At 37.4% G+C, this 19903-nt stretch overlaps 3 protein-coding genes and 1 long non-coding RNA gene across 4 annotated transcripts; 2 read left to right on the top strand and 2 right to left on the bottom strand.

Annotated features, from left to right (window-relative positions):
• The first annotated feature begins 2267 nt into the window (after nt 1–2267).
• On the top strand, nt 2268–3662 carry LOC141814339 (basic helix-loop-helix protein 80-like). Its single transcript, XM_074702285.1, has 7 exons — nt 2268–2550; nt 2645–2785; nt 2870–2935; nt 3027–3095; nt 3169–3252; nt 3332–3502; nt 3573–3662. Exons 1-7 carry the CDS (start codon nt 2299–2301, stop codon nt 3660–3662), a joined length of 873 nt encoding a protein of 290 aa, XP_074558386.1. The 5' UTR covers nt 2268–2298.
• A 6721-nt stretch (nt 3663–10383) lies between these two features.
• LOC141813850 (putative pentatricopeptide repeat-containing protein At5g13230, mitochondrial) lies at nt 10384–13066 on the bottom strand. The gene has a single exon (XM_074701845.1). It carries the CDS (start codon nt 13064–13066, stop codon nt 10568–10570), a length of 2499 nt encoding a protein of 832 aa, XP_074557946.1. The 3' UTR covers nt 10384–10567.
• Nucleotides 13067–13544: 478 nt separating this feature from the next.
• LOC141848547 (uncharacterized) lies at nt 13545–15210 on the top strand. The gene is made up of 3 exons (XR_012603527.1): nt 13545–14100; nt 14677–14690; nt 14759–15210. It is a non-coding gene; the product is annotated as an uncharacterized LOC141848547 (long non-coding RNA).
• Nucleotides 15211–18083: 2873 nt separating this feature from the next.
• LOC141814253 (uncharacterized) lies at nt 18084–19089 on the bottom strand. The gene is made up of 3 exons (XM_074702510.1): nt 18533–19089; nt 18371–18435; nt 18084–18288 (listed from the first exon to the last, which is right to left on the bottom strand). Exons 1-3 carry the CDS (start codon nt 19012–19014, stop codon nt 18269–18271), a joined length of 567 nt encoding a protein of 188 aa, XP_074558611.1. The 5' UTR covers nt 19015–19089; the 3' UTR covers nt 18084–18268.
• Nucleotides 19090–19903: the final 814 nt, after the last annotated feature.

Genomic DNA, 19903 nt, shown 5'->3' with positions numbered 1-19903 from the left:
TTCATATCATATATGCTATAGCAACAATAAGGATAGTAGGAGAATGGATTCCTGCTTCCCTACTACGTGAGACCCTTGAGATTATAAGTTAATCTCAATTTTACTATAAGTGATTATTTAGCTGTCTACACGAAGTTTTAATCAAGGTCTACTACTTTAGCATATATCTTAATGACTATGGATGATTCGATTTATAAAACATCACTAGGATAACAACTGATTAAAATAAATGGTCAAGCTAAAAAGGAAGATTAAAATAGATTTACATCTTTGACATTTATTCACGAGTCGATCAATTACATTTTTATTGCATACATAAAATATGATTGTGAATAATTATATTGATTGGAAATATTAAACATGCTCTTAACATAATAGTCATTATTAGATATTAGAGATGTTCATATTGATATAAATAATTTAATCTAGATAAATGCAAAATATATGTCTTTTGAAGAGTGACTATGTAAAGTATAATGATTTTTTTAGCATTAATTGGTTAATATGTTTGATGTCGCACAAATTATTTTCTCTTAAATATGAATTGGATGTTCTAATATGGTCTTTATGATAATTTATCTTTGTGACTTAACTTGGATGAGTGAAAGATATTGGAGATAATTCTCAACTCACGTTTGCACGTTGTACATACATGGTTAAGGTATGCCTTGGTTGAGGTGTGCCTTTAAATTGTGTCCAAGTCGAAGATCAAGGATGTGCGTGCTGTGGAAGCATTGCTGAATTTTTTGGAGGTTGTGTATCCTACAGAAACCTCTCCGAAAGAGGAACAGTTATTATCAAGAGAGATTTGATTTATGGAATCATGAAGGATTTTTCGAGTTTGTAATCGTCCTTCCAATGACGACCAATAAGTTCAAAAGACAGTTTGTAAAAAGAACAGATTCAAGGATCGATATTCAATCACTTATGCATTTACAATTTTATTTTAATTATTCATACATTGAATCAACATTAGCTTACTCGGGCTTTAGGCAGGGGCCGACGATGTTTAGGAGAAGGCTGCAAAGAAGAAAGAAGGAAAGAATATGAGAAAGATAGGATCGGAAGACAATCCGAGGTTCGAGATCAACTTGTGATCAATCTGGGCTCCTCCATTAATCAGTTTTAGCTGTCAAGCAGCCCTATGAGGAATTCACCTAGTCCCTGAAAACGACCAACGAAAGCTCAATAAACACATGCTTCACTAAGCCTATCCGTCGTATGCTTAACCTAGTCCCTGTTAATAGCCGATGGCATGTCCTTACCCAAGCAATCGCAACATGTCGGAGGATTCCAACATGCGTAGACTAGATGACCTCGCTCGAGACATCTGAGTCACCTTCCTCGGCTTTCCCCTCTTCTAGTGCGAACACTACGCGCATGCATAAGGTGAGCCTGAATCTGAGTTAGAAGAGGATCGGCGTTGCTTCCTCCCGCTCCGCCCGAGGTGTAACTTGATTTTGCCAACTTCCTTAGCTTCTTCTGCCGCTGTCGAGGTCCTGAGCGACTGCGCGAAGACTCCGGAGTAGCCGCCGTCTGCATTCCACTGTTTAAAGAACTTCTTCAGTTACCGGATATACGAGCTTCATATGTTCGCCACCAACGCTCGTCCTTACTTTGTGCTGTTGACTTTGAACATCTTTGACTTGTCAATTCTGAACGTGAAGATGTTACAAATCATAAAATTAGATTTTATTTTTATTTTTAGACTTCAAATTGATAAAAGTAGCGTAATAGATATGAACATTAATGTTGCATAACTAGTCGGTCTGGTCGGATTCACTCAGTCGGTCTGGTCGGATCGGTTAAATGTGAAATCCCAAATCCTAACCCAAGTGTGGGTCATGTTGAACTGCGCCGAGAACGAAGTCGGCACCCGACCACGAAGCCCCGCGTGGTCGTCTCCAACAGACCAAAAGAGACGACTCACCTTCTCCTTCAGCAACCTGCTCACGCCTCTCTCTCTCTCTCTCTCTCTTCAACCTCAGCACCTATACAAGCTTTCTCCCCCACCTTGTACTGCCAAATCCGAGACAGGCTTGAAAGTGATCTCCAAGTCCTTTGCCATACCCCATTCCTTTCTTGTTTGGAGTTCGGTCAACTGCTCCATTATGCCATTCCTGCATCCATTCCCATTACCATCAATCCCCAATCCGACTTTTCATTGAGTAATGCAATTACTGTAGTGAATACAACTCAATGCGGGGCTTCTACCTCTATTTATAGCCAGCCAGCCAGCCAAACCCAAACATTGCCACACACCCGCTGCTCATCTCCTCCTTCAGTTCCTCCGGTCTAATGGCATGTCAAGGACAACCTCCGTCTAATGGTTTCCTGTTGGACTCCTCTTGCTTCCCCAGTTTCCTCTTCTCGTCGTTTGACGGCGCCAGCAGCTCTGCCATTGTTGACGAAAACGTCGCCGCGGCTTCATTTGATGACCACTTGGTCTGTTCAGCGATGACAAATCAAGAAGCTTCACCTACCACGGAGAACAAAAGAAAGAGCAGATCAGATGAGACCTGTTTGGCCGCTGTGTCAACTCAATGCATGGTTAGAAAATTTTGTCAAACTGTATGCTCCCGTTACTATCTGAACTCTCTCTTTTTGTGTGTGAAAAATCGAAGGATTTTTTTTGTTTATGTAGGAATCTACCAAGGAAGGCAAGAGCAAGAAGCAGAAGAGAGTTGCAAAGAAAACAGAGGAAAAGAAACAGAGCTCAAACTCAGATGGATATGTGAGAGCAAAGAGAGGCCAAGCAACAGATAGCCACAGTCTCGCAGAGAGGGTGAGGAGCTGAAATAATATAAAATAATAATCCAGCTGCATAACGCAATTTATTTTACTAAATAACTGCGTCTGATGGTTCCAGGTGAGAAGGGAGAAGATCAGTGAAAGGATGAAGATGCTGCAAGGCCTCGTTCCTGGCTGTGACAAGGTGGTTAATTTTTTAACAAGTCAATAACATTACAATCTTTTATCTTAGTTCTTTATTATTATAATAATAATACTTGTTACTTTTGGGGTAGGTAACAGGAAAAGCACTAATGCTGGATGAGATAATTAACTATGTGCAGTCCCTGCAAAACCAAGTTGAGGTATTCAATGAACCAACACACCATTTTGAGGTCCTCATTTGTTCAGCAGTAATCTTCTAAATTTGTTTCTCAGTTTCTCTCCATGAAGATTGCATCCTTGAGTCCTGTGTTATACGACTTCAATGCGGACCTTGTTGATTGCATCGATCAACAACAGGTAATCTCACATTCTTGTTTAGCTGCTTATACACAGAGGCAGACATAACTAAAGCTTTAATAATGTATCAAACTCTCAGAAACTGATAAGAGGCATAGTACAGCAACCGCAGCCTTGTATTGAGCTAAGTAACCCCCTTCAACCTCAGGCCAAAGCTTATGCGAATGAAGCGTTCACCAGTTACCAACTGATGGACCATGCAACTGGAGCTCCATTGCTGCATGCCCAGGCACACACAAGCTTCTCTCAGGTTCGATATGTGCACAGACTTTAAACTCCATCTCAAGAACTAAAACCAAATGGTGAACGTCTATTTTTAGGATGCCAATGGCAGCCAACTGCAAGTGGGTGCACCGAGACAAGGGTTCCTCGATCAAGTAGGGTTTCTGAACATGTGCCACTTCCAGTAAACAATTAATGGAGACCTGCACACTGGTGAGGGAGAAGTGTATTGGCCTTGTGCTTATTATTATTCCCATGCACTTTATAAACGTTGTCTGTGTTTATTTAGTAACAGAGTTCCAGAGGAGGAGGCCATGGCCACCAACAGACTACGAATCCCGTACTGAAACGTTGAAGAGGGATGGGAAAGCCAAACAAGGGAGAGGAAAGGAAGAAATTTGTCATCTTGGACTTTGAGCGTATATTGATCTGAGTGAGGCTTTGCTTCTGATACCGTGTTCAAAAGTTGTGTAAGAGCTGAAAAAGAAATTTGCAGTGGTACTCACTCTCCAATACTTGTTAATCTTAGCAGAGCAGGCCATTGCGGGATGAGCATTGAACCAGTGAAAGACTCTTGTCTTTTGTTTGTGAGCAACTAGTAATTCAACAATAGATGATTATTGAATTGCCGACGAGAATGCGGCCATGCAAATAGTCCAACGATTTCCACAGCGCATTCAATTATTTTGACCTTAGTTTTTTGAGGTTATGGGTGATGCTTTCACCTTCGCTTTCACGCCAAAAGTCGACAGCGGATTAAGTGGTGTCGACTAGTCTCATTCGAGATTGAGGTGCATGTTTAAGGGACACTACACTTTTTTTCTTCAGGAATCAAAAGGTCTCTCATAGTGATCAGGCACGTCAGAAATTAGGAGAGCAATTATATGAACTGGACTCCTCTATTCTAAAGCCAACCTTCAATTCAGCATTTTTATGGACCAAACTATATTCTACTGTTCCTTCGAATAGCATCATCATTCTCTGAGCCACTCAGTTTGACGAAACAATATTGAGTGAAAAATATTCTGTTTTAAAAAATAAAAGTAATTAATTCTTCATATAGCATTGATATTTTGTATTTCAAAAAAAATTATTTCAGTCTGATGGAAGCAAGCTAGTTAATTAATGATCTGTGTTTTTAAAAGAAAATTTTATTTATTCATTTCTTTTAGCACAGAAACAGTTTGAGTCATTGAATCAATCCAGTTATTTTTGATGTGGTGTTTTTATCTCTATAGATATAGATATAGATCAAACCATAACATACTACAAACAGGAGCAAAATCAGCAAAATCATCACAACTTACTCTTTTTTTAATGCACCTTAAATTTTTATAATTATATAAAAAAATTCAAAATTTTAAACCCTTCTCGGATCTTTAATGTTAACTGAAAGACATGATACTGTTTCAATCAAATTAATGTTCGGTTAAGTGAAGCAATAGTGTGATTAGTTGGTGGTAAAAGTGTTTTGAGGAGCCTGCCACCTTGGTGTAAATGGGTGTACAAATCCAAGTGTGTGCATGCTTATGGCTGAACTGAACCTGCCAGTGAACCCTCGAACCGGAGAATGGATCCGGCCGGACCCGATCCAGTTTTCCGACGCATTGGCCTCAACTCTCCAAGGTGGAAAGAAAAACTTGTAAACTTGAAAAGCTGTCAGCTACGGCAGGAGCACGGCCATGGAAATTGCCAGCGAGCAGCAAAAGATGCCAAAGACAAGGCTTGTCAAGGCTACAGGTAATAGACGGTAGGAATCAGTTCAGACATGGCTCTTCCTGTTACTTTGGAAGCCAAAAAGATAAGATCAACACCAACTCGGCCCCATATGTTGGCATCCATGCATTGATTAATTCCACCATGAGAGCGTTCTCGATCGATCAGGTTCATGTTCAAGTTAGAAGACCAACTGTTACTGGCTAACAAACTTGAAGATCTCCCATAAGAAATACCTTGCTGATCTCTTCTTCAAGGAATGCGTTTCTTTAATAGATAGAAATTTTGTTGGAGCATGGCTGCATGGTGCAGGACGTGACCCTGTCGAGGGGGAGGAGGGTGACAATAGATTTAATGGCACCATGTCCTCATGCAGGCATGGGCTGTCCTTGAAACAGATGGATGCCTGATTCCCACATGCCTCGTGTTTCCTCTGTCTTCCAACTCCATTTGAATCCCCCATTTCTTTTATATATATATATACACCTGAAAAGAAATATGAAGATGTATCAGTTCCTAAGTAGATTAAGATAATCACAGCTCACGTTTCAGTTGGGTATTACTTGTTCAATGTGCAATCCACAAATTGTCAATCTTATCTTAATGAGTTCTCCATTCATTGGGACATCTAGCTACCAATTGGCCCACGATCCTTGGGGGGAATTGTCAATGTCAAAAACATAAGATCTCGATAGGATTGGAAGTCTGGCACTATCAACTTACTGTTAGCAGATGTCCATAGTAGAAGAATGGCAGCACCAAGAGCTTATATAACATTTGATTATGATTTCTAGACACTACATATTATGTCAATGAATGAGGTTGTGTAGGTCCTCATAGTTGCAAATGTCCTCATTGAGCTCAGAAACTAGTTTGAGATGCATGAATCTATGAATAGACCTTGTAGATAGGACATGAACATTTGAGCTTTCAAGGGGTCAGGCTGCTCAGAGATGCTCCTGAAGACTCGACGGCATGTTTTTGAGTGATTACTACTAAGCAATGTGCTTTGTAGGCAAGCAATCTCCTTGTGTATCTTCGTCACTGGATTCTTCATAATGGCTTGCTTCTCAAACCAAATGTTGCAGGATGGATGAACAGAAACAGTTATTGCAACTATAGACACCTAGTTGTGGTGCATTGAATCGTGACTAAAGCAACAATAATTATTCGAAGTGATTCGAAGCTTGATAGTTGCCTTTCCTCTTTAAAAAAAAAGTTTGATGGTGACTTCTGTGGGCAATATAAGAGGATTAGAATGCAATAATTTCTCCCTTCGAGTCTTAAGCACTGCATAGGCACACTGTAAAGCAGCAGATTTGGCAGTGACATTAGTTCCCGGGACCATCATAGTGACATTGCAAGCATCTCGATCAGAGTAGGTGACACAAATTCTGCATTCATATCACACCAAGAATTGTCAAAAGAACGAAAAAGAGGTCCTAGCAGATAATAAAGTTGACAGTGATTTCTGTTAATGGTGCATTACTAAATAGGTGTTGTAGGAAAGACAACATGGACATTTGTGCTAATTTACATCATACTGATCAAACAACAGTCCTTCAACATATCATTCACCGAGGATAATATATATAGCTAGATTAATAAGCTTCAGTGGTCAAATTTTGACCAATGAAATTGAACAAAACGAAAAGGCTTCGTAGAATCATATTTATAGTTTTAAGTAAGGTATTAATGCCGTAAGCAGTAGGCAGAGGGCCAAATCAAATCCAAAAAATCCAGAGTTTTTTGAATTTTGGGTAGATTATATTTTTAGGTTTATACGTAAAATCCAAATTAAAGGTTATTATATAATGGAAAGAGAGATGATACATTGCATACTCATTCGTGAGCAACAATACTTAGTTGCATACTCATTCGTGAGCAACAATACTTAGTATTAACTTTTTTTTTCTTTTAATTTTCACTTATTTTAACCTCAATAATATTATACTCTAAATTCTTAAATTCTTTTAAATTCTAAATCTTAAAAAATAATTATATATATAGCAATGATTTAATAATTATATGTTATGAAATATCAATTATACATCTAATTGTTGAATAACCTAGCTAATTTAGAAGGGTTGTGTAGCCGTGACTTGCTTCTCTTCTTTTTGACTTTGGAGTTTCTCTTTCGCCTTCCACCATTCAATATTCGCACAAGATCAACTGCTTCGTTTCATCACCCACCACTCTCTTGTGTGTTTCTTCTCCTTCCATGTTTGGCATCCTTCCATGTTTGGCATCCCTGCAACCCTTCTAGCTCTCTTCCACGATCTCATGAGATCCTTGCTTGTATCTAGCACTAAGCATCTCTTTCAGCATCCCTTCTTTCGCTGATTGCACGAGATTATTGCTTGCCTTACCCACCCTTCTATTGTCCCTTTGTTCATGTCAACAACATGAATCTACACCTCAACATTCATTCCATTTGCAATGTCTCATTCGGTGTTCATCTTAACACCTTCGTTTAGGATAGTTAGAATATATCTGTGATAATTCATAACCATCATTACTCATTACTGATACTCCCGTAGCAGCGTGTGATACTTGCTATTTTTCATTAGTAGTGATAGTTTGCATCTTAATCATAACAAGTATTGTGATATTTGTTTTTTTTATATTCACATAGTTCTAGTGGAGTTGCTAAATAGTTATTTTAAACTTGCAAGTTTTGCATTCAATAAGACATTTGTTGTATAGTTTCTAAGAATTATAGGTTTCTTTTATATTTTTTATAATCATTTTAACAAAGTTTTTGTATAGTTTGATTCTTTGCACATCACACTTAATATTTCACTTTCATGAATTTATAATGAAACTAGAAAATAAATTTCCAAAAATGATAAAAGATCTAGAATCTCGTAAATCCAAACCAAACTGAAAAAAATTTAAATTTATTTTTTTATTTTTAAAGATGAGAGTTATAGAAATGTGAATGTTAAAATAATGTGCATATATATATATATATATATATATATATATATGAGAGAATGAATAAATTAAGAAATAAAAATATTAGAGAGAGTCAATTGCGCCTATTAAGGAAAAATTTCAAAAGACAAGTTTAAAATAATACACATTGTACTTAGATAACTAATAAAAACTCCAACTAAATAATATGAAACTATAATAAATACACATACTAATTGAGAAAAAGAAAAATTAAAAAAAATTAATTAGTGATAATAAAATATAATAAAATTATTTAAATATAGATTGATATAATAGAGAATAAAATTAAACAGCGTAAGAAGATACATATAATCGATCACAAATAATGGGATAAGACTTGATTGTTTTTTAATTTTTTAAGATATGATTTCTGATTGGGTATGAGTTAGAGTGTATCCAAATCAAATCGGATATATAAAGTTAGAGTGTTTTTGAAAAACTAAGCTTACCCATGCTCCCCCTAATCAACATTAAAAATTAATATTAAAATAAGAACGAGAAGCAAACTAAATTACAAACAACAACTACTATATAATCGTAAGAAAACACTTAGCTAGTTTACAATTAATATTGTACCACAATAGCAAAATATAGATGAGATATTAATGTCCAATTGGGTCACTTTTTAAAAAGGTTGTCTAACCGGAGTCGTGTAGTACCATTAGTAACCATTAAGCGAAACGGTCGCTTTGCAAAGCCACCTAGGCAACTATCTAGGCTATCTTTTAAACTATGATTTTTGTTCATGTAATGAGAGAATGTTGAACTTCTGCAGTGGAATCCGTCATCCCAACGATTTCACACGGTCGATCATCCATGACTATCTATGAAGAGAATAAATCAAGAAAGTTGTAGTTGACTACTACGGAAGAGGATATTGCCTCAGCTTTGTCGAAATTTAATCCTTGTCTACTACAACAAATCGACTATGTAATAATCAACTTAATCATGTTCGGGAATAGAATATTGAACTTCATTTCATATTGTGCTGATAATAACTTGCCAAAATGCTAGGAAGAGCCAGAAAGAATGGCAGCGAGTGCTAAATAAATCTGCATTTAGCAACAATTTCAAGTCACTGAAAAACTCAGATATTAAGAATAGAAGTTAGGTCATGGAACAAATTATCAGCTGATTCGCTTAAATGTATTCTACAGAAAATAAGGAAGATGCTCTGAAATAATACGCTTTAGAGATTTCAGCATTGAACAGGCTTTGAGGAGAGAACAAAAAGAGATACATTAATAAATGGATTGTGGCTTTTGGACTTCAGCAAGAGTACTGATGAAGATTCAAATAGAAGGTCAAAGAACACAAATACTGACCATTTATAACTATGAAAGTGCACGGAACCATATACAAATACAAAGCTAGAGAACACAGATATCAAATTTGCTACTGGTTCTTTGGTGCACAAGTAAAATGGCAAACAGAATATTTATACATTAAATTGTACAGGAATCTGTCGTAAAGCTTTAGTTATAGAACAGAATGATGAAGATGTGTATCAATTACAATAAATAGAAACTTTTTGAAAAGGAAGCATATTTTATGGCCTTGTTGCCAAGAAGCCCTGCATGATATCCTTGCTTATTGTGATGAGTGTTTCTCCATGTTACATTTTGAGGAAAGAATATGAGAAGAGTTGATAACCAGAGATGATCAATGTTGACTTTTCGTACAGAAACACATGCAAACACGAACACTAATCATATGGAAGAGACCTTCATAATATTTTCAATGGAGCATCCCTTTTCAGTAGTCCAATTGGGATGGGTTTTATCTCTGCCATTGATGGTGAAGCCATCAACGGCTGAAATCAAACATGTCATAATCTAACGACCGAAATGGGTCCATCCATAGGAAATCCATAGAATTTGTATTCTGAACAGATGTTAGGACACAATAAATTTATGGGTGAGGTAAAAGGACATACAAGTCAAGTGATAGAAAGTTTAAATTGGTTTTACCTGAAGTCTCCTGAAATCTTCCATGAACAAAGAACAGAACTTCATTTGATGGTTGATATTTGGACCTACCAGGCAGACAAAAGACATGAAATATCAACATTATTTGTTAATAAAAAAGGTAACACTGATTGAGCTTGAAGAAAGAATGATTATGAATTAACAGAGGGGTCAGCCATTGATTATTATTTTGCATTTTGCTTACAGCATATAACCGAGAGAATATCTTGTTTGTTTTCCTGCAGTTGTATACATTATTTACATGCAGTTTTAAATTCCCTTCTGACCGGGACCTGTATTGCAAGCACCAAAGCTAGCACAAAGGTGTACTTTACACCCTTATCATGGTGCTTCTCCTTTGATGAGCAGCCATAATTATCCACACCATACTAGGTTTTCATATTCTCATCTGCAACTGCTAATATCCCCGGAGAAAATAAATTAATAAAGCATCACCAGTAATCACCACAGGAGCAAATTCCATCCTCAAAATGATGAAAGCGGTTGATATCTCTTACAGTGATCTGGCGCTGAATAATTTTAGATATTTCTTTGAAAACAGCATGACAATCTTGGCAAAACCGCAGGTTTTTAATTATACAAATTCGGCTTCCAGGTCGCAATTTTATGAGCCCAAAAGCCAAGGCTAACCTCTCACTATGCACCCACACCAAACGTTCCTTTTGATCATCATCAATATCATGCAAGACCACATTAACATCGGAAATATATCCTGCTCTGTTAACTTTAACATTTAGCCATTCTAGCATTGCATGGATCAACCTTGTATCAGGGTGTGAGTTGTCTCCCATACAAAAAGAATGGATTTCACTTTGAATCTCAATCCAACTACAACCAGGTTCCTTCTTTACTCCTTTAGCTCTCATAGATTTCCTGACAAGGGCTACATGTTCCCAACTTCTTCCTGAAGCATACAAGTTTGACATCAACACATATGTTGTTTCATCCTGAGGATCGATCTCAAGTACTTTTTCTGCACATAGGCTCCCTAAATGGATATTCTTGTGCACCAAACAAGCACCTAGTAGTGCACGCCAGACCATGACATTAGGTTCTACAGGCATCTGGTCGATAAATTCCATAGCATCATTCAAAAGACCTGAACGACCTAAAAGCCTCACCATGCAAGCATAATGCTCCATAGAAGGATTGATGCAATATTCCTCACTCATAGAATCAAAATAACTTAAACCATGGTGCACTAAACCCACATTACTGCATGCAGACAAGATGCCTACAAAAGTCACACCATTGGGATTAATATTGTGTTCCTTCATTTGATCGAACAGGCTTAAAGCATCGTTACCAAGACTATGTGCTGCATATCCACAGATCATAGCATTCCAAGAAATCAAATCATGTTCTATCATTGCATCAAAGACTTTACGGGCATCTTTAATGTTCCCACATTTGGCATATGAATCTATCAGAGAATTACTAACAACAACATCATCACTAAAGTTAGTCTTTGAAATCAATGAATGGATCTGCCTAGCTTGCTCAACAGAAGCTATAGTTGCACAAGCTTGAAGTGCACTAGAGTAGGTGACTTGTGTTTTTGGTACTTGAGCAATATGCATCTGATAAAAAAGCCTTAGTGCATCCTCCCCAAAGCCTTGTTGGGTATAACCGACAATAAGGGTATTCCAACTCACATCATTCCCATTGGACAAGCAAGAGAAGATCTCCATTGAAGCCTCCAAATTCCCACACTTGGCATAAACATTCATCAAAGCATTCACAACAAAAAACTCTGAATCGAAACCTATCTTAACAACATGACTGTGGATTTGCCTACCCATATTCAAGCCTCTAATATTGGCACATACTTGTAAAACACTAGAAAAACTGTATTCATTGGGCTCTATTGAGGCGTGCATCATCTGCCTGAAAAGTGACAATGCCTCTTCATTTTGATCAGCTTGTGCATACCGTGCGATCATAAAACTCCAAAGAATTACATCATTCTGTGGAACTGCATCAAAGACCGCCCTGGCATCCTCAATATCCCCATATTTGGCATAAATATCAAGCAGTGAACCACAAACATAAGGATCCAAAGTATAGCTAGTTTTGATTGAATAGCCATGGAGGGTCTTTCCCAATGCCACTGATGAAAGAGAGGCGGCTGCTTTGATCAGACTAGTGAGTGTAAAGTTGTTTGGTTGCAATCCAACCAGAATCATACCAGAGTAAAGTTGCAAGGCATCCTCAGCACATGCATTATCAGCATAGCAAGAAATCATCCCTGTCCAAGCAACAATGTCTTTTCCAACTATTCCATCAAACACCTTCTTTGCATAAAAAACATGACCAGAAAATGAATAAGTATCGAGTAAAGCAGCACCAACATATACATTGGACTCATGTCCAAGTTTAGAAATGCAAGCATGCGCACACCAACCAAATTCTGGCAACTCCATGACCACAGAGAGCTTTAGAATTGTTGTGAAAACAAACTGGTTAAGCTCATGGCCTTCTTTATGAAGCCTTCTAAAAAGCTGGGATGCTTCTAGAAGCCGACCACACTTTGTGAGAGCCTGAATTAAGGTGACAAAAGAAACCATATTTCTTGTTGGCATTTCTGCAAACAACTTGCATGACTCATCAACAACATCAAATTTTGCATACATGTTAAGCAAGATGTTAAGGCAGAACAAGTCCAAACAGCCACCAGACTTCAAGGAATGCCCATGAACAGCTTTTCCCCTGGCGTGGTTCCCTTGGTTGATGCATTCCTGAAATGTTCGTGCATAAGCGTAAGAATCAAACTTAGCAGGACGACTTACATAGATCTCTTCTTCGTCAGCTAACAACACAGCTTCCGATTGATAACTCCATCGAGGGACAGAAACCAAAGGAACTGTTTGGCGTATAAGTGAGTGTATTGGCCAAGTTTTGGTTGCTGAGAACTGGATATGTCTGATCATTACTTTTTAAAGAAATAAGGAGATGAGAACGAAGAACTCTCCTGTCAATCAGAACCCTAAATCCACAATTATGCTTCTTAATCAAATCAACTGGTGGCGCAGCCGAAGAATATGGCAGGATGAAAAGGCTGGCGGCGGGTTTAGAGACAACGAACAAAGAGCGGGAAGAGAAGAGGAGAAGGTTAAAAAAGTCTCTCTCTTTCAAATCCTTAAGATTTTATAAAATATGACTAACTGTTAAAATAAAATTAAAATATTTTGATGCTCAACTAAAATAATTTATGATATACAACTATATATATATATAGGGGTTCGTTCTGCTGGGCGTCTGTTCGTGGGCGACGCCTGGGCGACAGCTGAGCTGGACGTCCACGTCAGCGGTTCGCGTGCGTCCGAAGAGCGAGAAATAACCATTCGCGATTCGATTTCCTGCAGAAACCCTCCTTCCTCTTCGCTGCTTTCGCCGCCTCTCTTCGCCTCTCTTCGCCTCTCTTCGCCTCTTCGCGTGCGCGATCTCCTCCTTCCGCCTCTCTTCGCCTCTTCGCGTGCGCGATCTCCTCCTTCCTCTTCGCCGCCGCAGCCTCTTCGCCTCTTCGCGTGCGAGAAACCCTAACCTCTCCGCCTCTTCGCCTCTTCTAATCTCTCCGCCTCTTCGCGATCTCCTCCTTCCTCTTCGCCGCCGCAGCCCTAAGCCTCCCTCCGCAGCAGCCCTAAACCTCCCCTCCGCTGCTCCTTTCTCTTCGCCGGCCCAGCCCTAAGCCTCCCCTCCGCCGCTGCTCCTTTCTCTTCGCCGGCCCAGCCCTAAGCCTCCCCTCCGCCTCCTTTTTCTGCGCTGCCCTCTTCGCCGGCGCAAGTGATTCCCGGCTCTCTTCTCCCCTGCACTTGTTCCGGCACTGATCGCCGCCAGCTGCTGGGTGCCTTTTGCTCGCCACCAGGATCTGCTTGCCGCCTCTTCGCCGCCAGGATCTGCATCCTGCTGCTCTCTCTTGCTCTCTGCTTCCCTGCGCCGCCGGCACTGCTCCCTCTCGACTAAGGTATAATTTAGGGTTTAACTTGCATTTCATTTAATTTAGGGTTTTTTACAGCATTTGATTTCAAATTCTGGTATGGTTTAGGATTGGCTTTCTTTTGCATTTAATTTATGGTGTAATGAAGTCTGTGTGATTGGAAAAAATCTTTCTTATGAGTTTGTTCTCGTATATAATTTATACACAAATTTTTCTTACTAGTTGTTAAGTTTCAACGGGGAGTCGTAAATGTGATTGCTTGAGAACTGGTCTGAACTTTAGACAGCAATTAGAACTGGTCTGAGCTTTTCAGTCTATTTAATGGTTTTGATTACTTGAGTTAACTTTCCTACAACTGGTTTAGTCGTTATTTTTAATGGTGATCAATTGAACCTTTAATGTACTTGCTTCAATAGCATTTGAAGACATTGAATTACCACTAACAGGAAAGCACAAAAAATTACAAAGTGAGTGATTAAGTGAAATGGAAGGGAAACATATTATTGCAATTTTCACATGAAATTGATGCCTCTATTTCGTCTTGCTATTGTTTGTTTTCAGTTTTTAGTAAATCTATTCTGATTTGTCTTTTTTTTTTTGCAGGAAATTTGCAAATGGTATGTTATTTATTTTTAAGTTCTAAAATTTTATTGTTATAAGATTATGAATGTTAATTTTTATATAGGGAAAAACATATGTGGTTTTTGTTGGACGCGAACCAGGTATCTATGACACATGGATAGAAGCTTCTAATCAAGTGACCGGTTTTAAAGGTGCTATACACCAAGGTTTTAAAAGTAGAGAAGAGGCTGAAAAAGCTTATTATAAACATTTGAATAAAGCATCTACACTCACTCCTTTAACATCAAGGGGAAAAGAAATTTCAGAGACAACTACTAGTTCAAATTCAAATTCAAGGAGAAGTCTTTCGAAGGCTGAACAAATAGCTAAGTTGAAAGATGCGGTAGAAGACATAATGCAACAAATAGAATCTCTACAAATGAGTAGTGATGATTAGATAAGTTATTTCAAGTTGTTAGGGAGTGTTATCTTGTAAATATTGATTATATCTAAATTGTTGTAAGTGTGATTTATCTATGTTATTTGTAAATGGTGTGTTGAACACTTGTTTGAACACTTGTTTGAATTATTCTATATGTAAATGGATCTTGATGTGGTAAAATTTGAGCCTTTTCTTTACGCAAGCTATTGAACACTTGTTTGAACCATGTAGATTCTAAGTACCATAGGTTTATATTTAGAGGTAAGTAATTGCTATATGTTTATGCTTTCGGTGGCAAACAAGTTAAGTGGAAGGGAATTATAGGATGAAAACTATGAGTTGATCACCAAACCCTTTAAGTATTGAAGTGTGCTAAGTGTCAGCACTACACGGTAACAAAATGGAGATCTGAGGTTCCAACACAAAATGAAACTCTAAACCTTGAAAGTAGCATTAACAAACAAAACATAGGTGCTAATTTGATTGCCAAATTAGTAATCTAGATTGTTCAACGATGTAACAACGATCGATGGCCGCTTGTAACTTTTAAGATGTAATAACGATGTTCCTCTCTCTGTTCCTTTCTTCCGCGTTATATAGCGTATGCCTAAAATAAGCAATACACGCTAGAATCATGATCAAATAATTCCTTCCCTATTGGTGATCTGATGACGAAGATCTAACATGCATTGAGCGAACTAGACATCATGATCAAATACACACTATTGGTGATCTGATGAAGCAATACACACTAGAATCATGATCAAATAATTTACAAGTCAAACACTAAACTAAATAACACAGAACGCAAGCAAAGAAATCAAATCTCTCTCTCAAAAACAAAAAAACAAAAACATAAACTAGTCATCGATATAACAGTCTGCTGCCGAAGTGTAATCAGTCATCTCATCCACTTGTGACTCAGGGATTTTCCAAATCAGTGATTCCGCAGAATCATGGTCTTTCCGGAACTACTTTCGCCTAGCGACACTGATGCTAACGACTTGGAAGCCCAAGCTTTTGCATTCATTGCACCTTCCTGCAAATTGCTTTGCTTCAACGGATACAACCTACTGAAGCCCTGCTTTGCTTGTTCCAGGCATGCCTTGAAAGAATTCCATATGTTCCTCAAGCTTGCATATCGCATCTGCCGCCTCCAAGCTCTCTGGAAACAAGCATTAAGGCTTGGAAGGAAGCGATGAAGAAGCCTCATTAACAGGAAGCAACTTGCGAGTGCCAGATAACCATCCTGCTGCAGCAATTTCTCTGGTGATTTTGCCCATGAAGTAGTTTTGGTGCATCTAGATACCCGAAAGTGCCTTCCAGGGGTATCAGTTTTGAATGACAACAGTGACAATAAAATGAGATAATAAGTATCACTGTTGTTTGCAATCTACAAATTGATGATTGATTCCCATGTCCTAAACAAAGTCCAGAAATCTTGAATGATTGTGAAACAAGAAGAACAAGAAGGGAATCAAGCCTACACAATCTGGCTAACATATTTTGTTTAGCTGAAGCTCCACCTGGGGTTCAAAGTCTGGACCGAGTAGAACATGTACAAGCAACATGAAAGTAAAATGTTGGCTCATCATAATCTTAGATATAAGAATGGTAACTGTACACAGTTTGTTCTACACTTGAAGGTTCTAAATTGAGATGTCCAAATAAGGTTTATAGCAGAATGAAATGCCAACAACATGATTCTTATCAACGTATTCAATAAGTAAATGTCTTGACATCAAAAATTACTGTTGAAAAACAGAATAAGATCTCACATTCAGAAGTCAGAAAATTTTCCATGGTAAGCGCCTATGCCACTCTCGCCTACACCACCGAATGGCAAATGCGGATTTGCAAACTGCGTGAATGGAACACATTTCAATTTCAGTGAGAACTAACAACACATTTCGATGTCAGTAAGAACTAACAACACATTTTCTATTAATTCGGTTTGCTAATTAGTCAATCTGATGCATATTAAAACAGTAAATTGAAGAAACAGAGGTGCATAGAGTATGAATTCAATGGCGAATGCCACCTGCAGATACAGTTTTGACGAATTTCTCTTCTTGTCTTTCGTGAAGAGATAGGCTGCAAGAGGCTTTTCCTTTGATTGCAGAAAATCAAAGCACTGTTCTATCTTGTCAAACTGTGTAAAGAAGTACATAATGGTTATCAGAAAACATAGCATATATCTACGAAACAGCAACCTTGAACAGTTAGGATTTATGACTTGTTATCATTGTTGTATTATATCAACTGGATTTCCAACAAAAGTGAGAAAGAAACATTGAGGTATATAAGATCGTTGAAGTATACAGGGCCTCTTACAGTGAGAATTGGAAGCAAAGGACCAAATATTTCTTCATCCATTATCAGTGAATCATGTGGAATATCTAACAAGAGAGTAGGAGCAATCTTCCTGCAAGGAAATATGAGGGAGTTAAGACATAAAAATTACTATACCCTGTTGGATCATAACCCCCTCCATTTGTATACTCTTCCGAAGAACTTAAGAAACACAGTTTCAGTGCATGATACTCTTACCTTGCTTATTCTCATAAGCAGTCTTGAAAGTTGTAGCAGGCTAGCCAGAATGTATCCAACTCTGATACTTTTCACAGTTCATTACAAACAAAACAAAACTAGAAAATGCAATACGATTGAGTTTTATGGTGATCATCCAAACACAGGTTCAATGCATTAACCATTCAACAAAACAAGATACTAATCAAACTAATAATGTTAAACAACCAAGTCAAGTCTCCGATGTAATACTGGCAAAGAAAATATAACAAGTAACTTGATACAACCATCAGTCATGATCAGTCCTCCATACATTTTGAGCTTGGATAGAAAATCTGCGAAAAATTGACAGAAAACTTCATGTCTCTAGAGTAACATCAAAGATGCTTGTTTGTTGAAAGAAAATTTTTAAAATTGCTCACAGAATATTCCATAGTTTGCAGAAAAAAACTTCTTCATACCTTCAACATGTTCCATAGTTTGCTCACAGAATTTGATAACTTCCTCATACCTTCGAATCTGTAAAATTGAAGGAAAATCAAGATAGTCAAATACATACAACCTCAAGAAAATTAATATGTAAAGGATGCTACTCCAAGATATTTAAAGGATACAACATCCAATTTATCCTAGTATTTACCCAGAACCTTTCCACATTGAATCCTAAAGCATATTGTTAGAACCTACAACAATAAAGACAATTATTAACTTTCATTTCTCAATCAATCAACCACTATAATTTTTTAAAATGAAACCAAAACATACCAGCCATAGATGCCAAGGGTTCATATGTGTCGTCGTCAATGATATTATGATCATCTATACTTGATCTGGAAATAAGAAAGACATTATCATATTTACAACATTTAATAAAATAAATTGATTTACAAATAAAATTATATAAATACAAAAGTATTCGACACATACCCTTGCTGTAAAAGTGGACAGTTGCGCTTGTCATGTGAAACACCTCGATGCCCACATCCATGACAAAGCCGGGACTTTGCAACTGCCTTTTCCTTTGATGATTTTAATCTCTTCCCACATCCTTTTGTTCTTACTAAAGAAGGATCACTAACAACAGGAGTCCCATCCGTGGATTTATTCCTTTGACTTCCATGGTCACATTTTTTACCATTATTCATCTCTTGAATTTTTTTGTAGATACAATCGAATTGTTCATCTAAGAAATTTGTTCCCTCATCAGTCAAAGATGCATCATCAACTAACACCGATGCTTTATATGACAACTTTGAATGTCTTGACATCAATAATTTTTCCGGATCATCGATGAAAGTATGCTCTCCCAAATCATATATTGCTCCAACCTTTGCATGTTGTGTCCAACGTTTGAGTATATACTTGTCAGGCAAATGAAATACTTGATTTACACGGAAAAAAGCTAACATATGCCTGCAAGGAATGCCATCAAACTCAAATTTTTTACAACTACATGATATGTAGTCTCTATGATTGTCATGCGTGAGGACCCTTTTGTGTACTTTTACATAAAGTTTACGAACAATGAATTATTCAATGTGAATCTCAATGATAAGTATATTAATTATTATTTATAAAAAAGATAAATTTAGTTTTATGATTATGGTATACAATTAATCAAACAGACTGAACTTTTATCATGCTTCAGTAAACCCAAACTGAACCATACCAATTTGCTTTAAAAGAACAGTTTGTTGTTGGTCAGTTTGAGCCATTTAAAAGACATGCCTAATAGTATGGCCTTCCTATCACATGCAATAAAAAAAGGACACCTATGGCTTTAAACACAACAGTAGAACTATTATGCTTATTTCTAAAAACATAGACATGTAACAAAATGAAAACCACAAGCAACAAATTAAACCCCTCAGCTTCCCACTCAGGCACAACTAAATGTGAACTAAAAAAAAAAAAAAAAAATCCAGAGGAAGTGATGTCAACCTTAATATCCTACAAGACAATAGCAGGAGCCACATGCTCATTTAGTCACCTTTCATTTAATATTAAAGAACTTTTAAATGAGTCCAAAGAATTGGTCTTTTGATGACTTGTCTTGGACTAAGCTTGAGAAGAAAATTTAAAGACATTATATAATTAATATATATCCAAAAATTTGAGAGGAATGTAAAAGAAAAGTGAATGTGTGATTCATGAATAATATGCATCTGAAGAAGAATCTAATCTTATTTGTTGAACCTCTTTTCTTTGGCTTGGACAACTAGTCACTTTCCAAATATGAGGTATGTATCCCCATAATCTAATTAGATTAGCAACACAACTTTCTATTCTCTAGCTCAC

Source organism: Curcuma longa, chromosome 1 (genome assembly GCF_044706935.1).
Source record: "Curcuma longa cultivar G26 ecotype Majalengka, Jawa Barat chromosome 1, ITB_CL_G26_1.1, whole genome shotgun sequence".
Classification (NCBI taxonomy): Eukaryota; Viridiplantae; Streptophyta; class Magnoliopsida; order Zingiberales; family Zingiberaceae; genus Curcuma; species Curcuma longa.
Note: the sequence above shows the minus strand (reverse complement) of the source record. Positions and strands in the feature narration are given on the sequence as shown.